The sequence below is a fragment of the Triticum dicoccoides genome, chromosome 2B, assembly GCF_002162155.2.
Source record: "Triticum dicoccoides isolate Atlit2015 ecotype Zavitan chromosome 2B, WEW_v2.0, whole genome shotgun sequence".
Taxonomy (NCBI): domain Eukaryota; kingdom Viridiplantae; phylum Streptophyta; class Magnoliopsida; order Poales; family Poaceae; genus Triticum; species Triticum dicoccoides.
Window position 1 is genome coordinate 25989551 of NC_041383.1, and position 9756 is coordinate 25999306.

Here is a 9756-nt window from a genome sequence, read left to right on the forward strand (position 1 = left end):
AAACCCAGCCCCTGAACTGCTGACGCGTGGAAGCCTTTTGGTCCCGGTTGGTGGCACCAACCGGGACAAAAAGGCCCCACTGCCTGGGCCAGCGGCAGTGGCCACGTGGAGCCCCATCTGTCCCGGTTCCTGGGCGAACCGGGACTAAAGGTATAGGGCTTTAGTATCGACCCTTTAGTCCCGGTTCGGGAACCGGGACAAATGGCCCTCACAACCGGGACGATTGGCCCTTTTTCTACTAGTAGGGCTCCAGACTGGGAGTCCAGCACTAACCCCACTGATCGCACCCTGGTGCTCAGTGGGGTGGAGACGCGTCGAAAGGCGGCCTCTCAGAACCATCTCCTGTGGAGGGCCTCTCGAGGCAGTACCCCTGCTAGAAGCGGCAGACATCTCCGGGCCAACCCCGGCCTCACTATGGCTAGGGTCAGTGGAGGACGGGGCACCCAGATTCCCGCGCTCGCTTCCTTTCTGAAAACGTTGTTGTTGAAGAACCATATGGTCTATGTGATGTCATGAGATAATTGGTGTCGATATGCTCATTGATGTAGTTTGATGATCACAGATCCGATCGCTTTCTGTTTATTTTTTCTCATCTACATATAGTTTTGATCTTATATAACTTTGCTATTTGCCGGCGTGTTTTTTCTACCGATGTGTTGGTGTTGGCTTTCTACATTCAAACTATGCAAAGACCGGATATGTGTTTATTGTGTTTGTATTCTTTTGATGCTTGATTTTCAATCAACAAAAATCTGAAAAGGGACAGCGGATTTGCGGCCCTGCACCATCAGCTCGGACAGCAGCGCCACAGAAATGGCTGCGCTGGCTAATCCCGCCATGTCCTGTGCATTATATATCCAAAAATGCCCTCTGCAACCGAATTGTTTTCTGTTTCAAGCTGGGCAGGGGAAGATGCCGACGGAAAGGTGATGCCTATTTTTACGAAAAAGGGATTTTTCCTGCTTTGTATTCCAAAGCTACAGGTGATGCCCATTTTTACAAGAGATCCAATGCAAGCATAGATTTTTTTTTTGCGATGGTAAAAGAGTTTTATTCCATAAACATAGGGTTACAATCAAGTGGCAAAAGCTCCTCCACACACGGAGGTCCCCGCCCAAGCCATACAGCAGTTGTACTCTCTGTACGGCTCTACGTAGCCAAACGATCTGCTACCCTATTTTGCTCTCTTTTAATTTTCGAAGGAATAAACTCTCTTTCACCCATAAGATAACGAATCTCTGCAACTAAGTGACCATAAGCCGAGCGGGAAAGGCTGTCCCCTGTCAAAGCTGACAAGGCCTGAGAGGAGTCGGACTGGATGATGATGGGAAGATAACAATGCTGCATTGATATTGCCATTCCTTGCATTATTGCATGTAGCTCCGCCTCCAGCGCATCATTGCAGTTGAAGATACATCGATAAGCAGCAAAAATTACCGTACCATCGTGTCTTCTTAGTATCATGCCCGCTGCTGCAGACCCATCCGATGAAGGAAACGATCCGTCGACCGAAAGTGCGATCATGTGGGAGAGACATCCGGGCCTTTCCTCGGTTGTGGCAGAACCATGGGAGCGAAGCCGGCCGGCGGGAAACCTCGGTGCGGTCCGTGACGCACTGAAAGAGATGATGGTCAAGCTGCGGTCTTGGAGCAAAGAGAACTTTGGGCATGTCATATCTGACCTGGAAAAGCTGCGCGCGGAGTTGGCGGACTTGCATCTTCGTGACGCTGATAGAAACCTGATAAAACAGAAGATGCATCAACTGGATGGACTCCTCTATAGGGAGGAAATGCTTTGGCTTCAGAGATCTCGGATTACATGGTTAAAGGAGGGAGAACGGAATACGGCATACCTCACCGTCGCGCGGTGTGGCGGGCTAGGAGGAACTATATCCAACGCTTACGGCGTGCGGATGGTACATGGTGCTCTGTCCCGACGGATATGCAGCGAATGGCGACGTCGTACTTCAAGGAGGTGTATACAAAGGACCCAACTTTGACGCCGGAGGTCGTTTTGGAGAGTATTGCACCCAAAGTAAACCAAGGTATGAATGATATACTATGTGCTCCGTTCACGGAGAAGGAGGTGTCCGATGCTTTATTTCAAATCGGTCCTCTTAAAGCACCAGGGACGGATGGTCTCCCGGCGAGGTTTTTTCAACGAAATTGGGCAGTGTTGAAAGCTGAAATTACAGTAGCTGTGCTGGAGTTCTTTAGGTCAGGTGCAATGCCAGACGGTGTCAATGATACGGCTATTGTTCTTATTCCGAAAATTCCTTTCCCCAAGGAACTTAAGGACTTTAGACCGATAAGTTTATGCAATGTCATTTATAAGATCGTTTCAAAATGTTTGGTCAATAGACTAAGGCCAATGCTTGGTGAGCTAATATCAGAAAATCAGAGTGTTTTTGTCCCCGGAAGACTTATTTCAGATAACTCTATAATTGCGTTTGAGTGCATTCATCACATACAGTCGCTGAAACAAAACAAGCCGGTGGCGTGTGCTTACAAGCTTGATTTGTCAAAGGCATATGATCGTGTCGATTGGGATTTTTTGGAGAGTGCACTTCGCAAATGGGGATTCGCTGAACAGTGGATATCGTGGATAATGGTATGTGTCAGACCAGTCAAATACTCTGTCAAATTCAATGGACAATTGCTGGAGAGTTTCTTTCCTTCAAGAGGACTAAGGCAAGGTGACCCTTTATCACCGTTTTTGTTTCTCTTTGTTGCCAATGCAAGCATAGATTGGGTCCATGCAGGCATCATCATCTTGATCTGGATAGATATGTAAAGTGCTAGCTGGAGGAAGCAGCTACGGAGGGTCCACGAATGCACAATGCCACGGCCATTCTTAACCAAATCGTCAGTTGACGCACGTGCCGTTTTATTTCATACACAGCACGGTCTTACACTCATCCCCTTGGAGTTGGATTGACCGACCGATGATGCTTGCATAATGTCGCACGGCGCGTCGTTTAGCGAATTTTGACTAGCGATAGTCTTAGGGGAACCAACCCGATTGAGATGCAGGGTTCACACTGGATGCATGCACGGGCAATCATAGTAGGAGTACCCATTACACTGCAGCACTACAAAACTAAAAATTGCAGGCAAATTTTGTTAGTTAATGTGCTGGCCGAAGGAGGACTCCAGAAGAGGCGGCAAACAGATCTATATATGGCAGGCGTACAACCGAAGAAAGTAGCTAGTTGTAGTATTAATTGGTTAAGCTTGTACATCCATCATCCAGAAATAGGACTTTATCAAAGCCCCACTAGGCAAATTAAACCCCAGTTGGCAGCTTGTTGACAAATACAAAAGCATCCGATTCTGCCAATATCATCTCCGAATGTTCAGGTTGTTCGCAAACCCTAAACTCAGCTCATATGTGAGGTGGAAATGGGGTTGCCCGGACATATCCGGAGAGCCCACAACACCCCAACAACTTTTTTTTCTTCTCTCTTTTCTTTCCCACCAATCAAATGCATTTGTATCGAAATTTGGAGACAAATGGATCGTGAACATTGCATGCATCGACAAATAAGATTTCCGTGGGCATGTATAAAGACATTATGTTGTTTGGACGCTTCCGTGGAGAAATGGGCGTTCAAAATAGCCTAGTATGATTCCAGAGGCTCTCCCGTACGCCGGTGTTTTAGGGCTAACTAATCGCATGACAGCCAAGTTTCAGGGAACATGAGCGGTGAATGTGTCGCCGACACTTCTCCCCTAACTCTAGCTAGAAGCCATGAGATGTGCTAATGTGTGTTAGGTGCGATGAGGACAATGGTAGCAACAGCGAAGCTAATGTGCATGCCAGGTGCCGGTGTCCCCGGCTTTGACTCGGGTGATGGTGGGATTCTTGTTGGCTTAGCATCGCCGATCTTGCCTCGTGTATGGTAGGTTTAGCTGTGATGTATCCTCTGTTCGGGCCGAGCATCCCTCGTCTCTCTGCTCTGGGCAACATGTTCACACCTGCCTACATTTATGTCATGTGTTCTATCCGTCTATACTCATTCTACTCCTTCTATGAATGAAATGATACACAAGCTTTGCATATTTACGGAAAAAAAGGGCTCCGGCCAGTGGTGGTGCCACTGGTGTCTGGTGATCTACACTCTGTTGAGCAGCTGGTGGTGAGCTTCCGCAGATTTTGTGTGATTTTAGGTTTGGACAAGGATGTCTTTTCCTCGTACACGTATAGGCTACAAGGACCCTAGATTTGCTTAATTCCGGGCTCCATAAATGGATTACAGAATTGCACCTGCTTGATGCGGTGATGACCTTTACCCAAGAAGATTAACAAGAAAATGTCAGCATAGGTATGTACAAACTAGCCAGCTTAATTAGTAGGCTGAGGCTTTACTGACGGCTTTTCGGCCATCGAATCCGTGCTTCACCGACGGAAGGAGAGCGTTGGCACAAGCGAAACATGCTATCGGTACAAAGCAATGTCTTCGACATCGAAGAACTCGCTAACGTAATCAAAGGAGCAGTTGCCAAAGAAATCCCAGTCAGAGCAGACAGCCGCTGACTCCCAGGAGGAGGAACAATGGATGTCGTCGGTGGAGGAGCTCAGCTCCGCCACTTTCCCCGCCGGCCGCATGTCTGGCAACGGCGTTGACTCGACTTTGGCCACCTCGGCTGGGAGCTCCTCCGAGAGTGAGGTTTTTCCACTCGGATCGTCACCGTCGTCAGGCCGTGGCGAGCGGCTGCCCACGGACCCAAAGTCGAGGATCTTGACGTCGTCCAAGGCGGCGAACGCCGCCTCGCCACCGTGGCAGCAGGTGTGGTCGGCGAAGTAGGTGAGGACGTAGAGGGGAGGGTCGTGCTCCTCCGACCGCTGGACCTGCCTCCTGGCCGGGCAGCCGCCGGCGTCGAGCGTGTAATCGGCGCACCTGAAGTAGTGCCTCGGGTGGTCGCTGCCCCGGATGTGCTTCTGCCCGTACTTGGTCCACACGAAGCCGTCGTCCCAGTTCTGCTTCCTCTCCACCCTCGTCGGCGTCGCCGCCGTCTCTCTGCTGCTCGCGCGCGTCCTGAAAAAACACAATGGTGGTTGGCTCGTTGCTCGACGTGTACTGTAGCAGTAGTGCTTCGTAGTTAGTTAGATGTACCTTCTTTTGGTCTGGGTTGTCTCAGTGGCTGCGCTCTGGGGCCCCAACTTGCGCTTCTTCCGGCCTGGTTTGCCGTGGAGGGCGGCGAGGGCGCGTTCGCAGCAGCAAAGGATCTCGGCGGCGAGCTCCCGTATCCCGGCGTGGTCGTCCTGGACCTGGAGCAGGGCCTCGAGGGCGGCGGCGGACTTGCGTCCCTGCGCCATCAGTTCGGACGCCCGGGCAGCCGGAGTGACTAGTGTTGCCATGTCCTCTCCTCTCCTCTGCGACTGGGATGCTTTCTCCCTCTGTGTGAGCGCGTGTGTTTCTCTGAAGCTAGCTGGGGTGGATCTAAGCTGGCGGGAGAAGGTCACCTTTTATATATACAGTAGATCTGAGCATAGATTGGGTACTCCATACTACTTAATCTGGATATTTAGGTCAGTAGCTGCCGGTTGCCAGCTATAGGCGGTAGCCGGAGGAAGCAGCTAGCTAGCGATCGAGGGTCGACGAATGCACATGCCAAGCCGATCGATCGAACCATTAATTACTACGTACTCCATTAACAAAAACATAATCGATTCGTTGACGCACGCGCCGTTTTATTTCATACTCAAACAACGCGGTCATGCTCCCACTTGGAGTGAGTTGGATCGACGGATGATGCATTCATGTTGCCGCGTTGCACGGCGCGTCGTTTAGCTGCATTTGACGATGCAAATGCATGCACGGGCAATCATATAAGTAGTAGTACAAAACTGCAAATTGCAGGGGAATTTTATTAGCTTTATGTACTGGCCGTCCAGAAGCAAAAAGATCTATATGTGGCAGGCACACCCACCCATGCATCCACCAGCAGGTGTCGTTTTCCTTTCAGAATGCCTCATGTGTGCCGTCTAGTTGTAATATTAATTGGCTAAGCTTGTCCATCCATAATACAGAACAGGAGTTTACCGTGGCCCACTAGGCCAAACCCAGACCCAGTTGGGAGCTTGGCATTAGAAAAGCATGTGATGCTACTAATACCATGGGCGGATCTAGCAGGCATGACAGTGGTCTCGATTAAAATAGGCTCCATTTGGTTTTCCATTTGGTAGTTGCCTTCGTTCGGATTGGTTTGGATGGCTCACATGACATAGAGAAGTTTGGCTTATCAGGTCGACAATGAGTTGTTCTAAAAAAAAAGGTCGACAATGAGTTTTTTTAAGTTCTAAACTAGTTTAAACTTAGTTCAAAATTGCGACACTTATTTAATTAGGATGATTTTTCTAGAATGGTAAGACGAAGTCACGACAAAAATTGTTCATCGGTGGAATAGCGCGCACATAATGGATCGCAACATCTATTGATCCGTAGCCTGTTACTCCTTCACCCTGAAAGAAAAAAAGATAGAAAGAAAGAAAATTTCTCTTCATAAAGAGGAAAGTATCTTGATCTGTATGGATAGGTAAGGTGAGCTGCCAGCTAGTCTCGCTAGAGGAAGCAGCTACGGAGGGTCAACAAATGCACAGGCCACGGCTAGCTACTATTGTTAACGAAATCGATTAGTTGACGCACGTGCGCGCCGTTTCATGCACGCGGTCACTCACTCACCCCCTTGTCACCGCGTTGCATGGCGCGTCGTTTAGCTTAATGAACCGTACTCTTTGGGATCCATCCATGGTCTCGTCGAACGATCGAGGACCCCAGAAGAGGCAAAAGATCTATACATGGCATGGAAGGCAACCACCCATCAGCAGTTTGCACGTTCCTTTCAAGATGCCCCAATAGTATCTAACTAATTAAGCTTGTCAATCATCGATGAAAGGACCCACTAATTAAGCTAAACACAGTTGGCAGCTTGTCATTAGAAAAACACCTGATGATGCTGCTAATACCATGGGCGGATATAGCAGGCATGGGAGTGGTCTCGGTTAAAATAGGCTCAACTTGGTCGGTTTCGTTCGGATTGTTTGGACGGTGTGAGATGTTGCTACAAACGATTGGCTAATTTATGTCAACAAATGAAGATGATTTAATGCTAAAATTCAACATGTTAGTACTAATTATGTAGTATAGTAGAATCATAAGATGAAGTCACCACAGATATTGTTTCATGCACTAGATATTCATATGCCTTCCGAGAGCCACCGTTCCGGTTAAGTAACTGACAATAGAACAATGGATGTGCGTCTTAACACGGAGGCAGGGGATTATCCACTTTCTCGACGAAAACAAACAAATGAGAAAACATCAAATGGGCGTATGGAAAACAAAACAAAAATCATCATGTTCAATTTTCAAGGAGCCTATTAATAAACCTTATGTTTTTAGATGACCAAGGTTTTATTAACCCCTGCATCATAAATGCATCGAGTACTTATTTACATCCTTTATTATAATATCACATAACAATGTTCCTAACAAGCGCTAGAAACCACAACATTAAGACCAATCAACGTCAAAATAAGAATATGCCAACCTAGACAACTCCCTAAGCTAAGAAGCCTAACACTGACATGCCATCAAAGCGGGACATAAGCTCAATGATAAGTGATAGCCAACCCAAGTCACTTGGCGCGAAACTCTATCGACATCTTGTGTTGCTACTTTTGACGACGGCCATGACAACATATAACAAATACATGAGAATAGCACTAAAGAGGAGGCATGCAAATCCTTGGGTTTGGCTAGGAATGTGTTCTTCTGTGCCAACAGGAATTATCCATAGAGGTGCATGAACAAGATCGAAGTTGTTTTTTTAGAAAAGGTTGAAGTTGTTGTACTCCATCCGTTTCTTTTTAGTCAGCATATAACTTTTGTCCGAAGTTGAAGTATGTCTATTTTGACCAAATTTATAGAAAAAAAGTATTAACAATTACAATACCAAATGAATATCTTTAGATTCATTATGGAATGTAGTTTTGTATTATGTATATTTGATATTGCAGATGTTGATATTTTCTTATACAAATTTGGTCAAAGTTTGTAATGTTTGACTCGACACAAATCTTATATGCGGAGTAGAAGGGATGAGTAGAATTTAGATGGAAAAAAGCCATTCCCACGCAAAGCTCCATCCTCCAAGTATCCTGACGGTACTGGTTGATAATGATGTGTTTTCTTATGTATTCCACATCATCTAGAGAACACACTAAAATATTTATACAAGGTGACATATCGCTTAGTGTTGTCTCTAGCACTTATGTTACCAGATCCTAAAATATGGGTGTGTTAAAATTTATTTCTGCAACTCTTGCATTCCAAAGCATAAGGTGCATCACAACTAAAAGTTTTCCTTGGAATTACTAAGACATAACTTACTAACACAAATATATATAGTGAAGCAATGATCAAGTGTGCGCGCGTGCGTGTGGTGTGCGTGTGTATAAAAACATGGTCACTGACCGAGTGTACAAAGAATTAAGTACCAAAGACCCCGGTGAATGTGTAATAGATTTTCAAACTTCAAATGCAAGCAGAAAATAGATGTAAAATAAGAAGGAAAATAGTTCACAAGAAGGAATGCCCTATTTAATTCTTGTCTGTACAGCAGCTGAAGGCCCCAGTTGAGCTTGCTAGCTAAAGAAATCAAGTAAGTCGCACATCTGCAACATTAACCACTGAAGATTGAGGTGTGTGTGATAGATTACCACCGGTTCATGCATGGTGAATCAAATCAATCCTTCAAATGCCAGCAGCCACGATTGGAATCTAACCCATGGGTCAATCTGCAGCAATCTACGTACGGATCTAATTTCCTTCCTTTCCTGACATGTATAAGATCGGTGCAAGCATTTGGACAAGTTACAACCTGATGCCTTGTTAAAAGTAGACTTGCCTAAATTTGTAGAAGCAATTAATAAATCTGCAGATATGTATACCGAACGATTGGTATAGTTACCTTGAATAACTGATGTACTGGGAGGAACAAGCCTAGATACACCACACGAGCAGTAAACTAGACCGTGGGTGAGGAAACTGAAAGTTGCATGCAGGCTTATGCTTTCACATAGTAAGGTATGGGAAACGGCCATGCGTATGCATACCCAGTAGCAACATTCCTTTTGTTTGCTTTGCTTTTTCTGTCTAAATAAAAGCTGCAAATTCTTTGCTTTCTACACACCACATCCATCATCAGATTCTTTGCTTGCTGGGTTTAAAGATGCACGGGGATATAAAGGTAAAGATAAATCTGGTTGTTGTCTGCCATCCTGTTAGTCGACCAACTTTTGGATGCCACTAATATTACCTTGAGGGACACACAGTGTGTCTTGGGCACCGACACTGCCTCTTAAGCCATAACTCTAATAGTTTCTATTTTCATATACTTGTAAACTTAATGAGGTAAAAAAAAAAAGAATCGAAGCAGTTCGAGCCGGTCCAGTGACGCAGGCCCACTTGTCAGCTGCCGTGTGGAGGCTGCCTCATTCCTTTGCCACGTCAATGCAACCTCACGCAAGTCAATGCCAAATGTTTTTCGAGCTGAAGTTTTTTCAGTGTCATGCTGAATGTTGGTCAGTCAGTTAACATTTCCCCTTACCAATGAGCTTAGACAGCTACTCCAAGATAAGAGACCAACAAAATACTAACTGAACTTCACCAGGATAACAGACCAACAAAACAGAATTGATGGATTGCAAAGGGCAAAGCACTAACACGGTCTCTAGTTTCGGCAAATACAT

The 9756-nt window shown here is 46.2% G+C and overlaps 1 protein-coding gene across 1 annotated transcript; it reads right to left on the bottom strand.

Annotated features, from left to right (window-relative positions):
* Window positions 1–4357: 4357 nt before the first annotated feature.
* On the bottom strand, window positions 4358–5567 carry LOC119366907 (probable WRKY transcription factor 62). The gene is made up of 2 exons (XM_037632588.1): window positions 5117–5567; window positions 4358–5038 (listed from the first exon to the last, which is right to left on the bottom strand). Exons 1-2 carry the CDS (start codon window positions 5359–5361, stop codon window positions 4438–4440), a joined length of 846 nt encoding a protein of 281 aa, XP_037488485.1. The 5' UTR covers window positions 5362–5567; the 3' UTR covers window positions 4358–4437.
* Between the last annotated feature and the right edge of the window lie 4189 nt (window positions 5568–9756).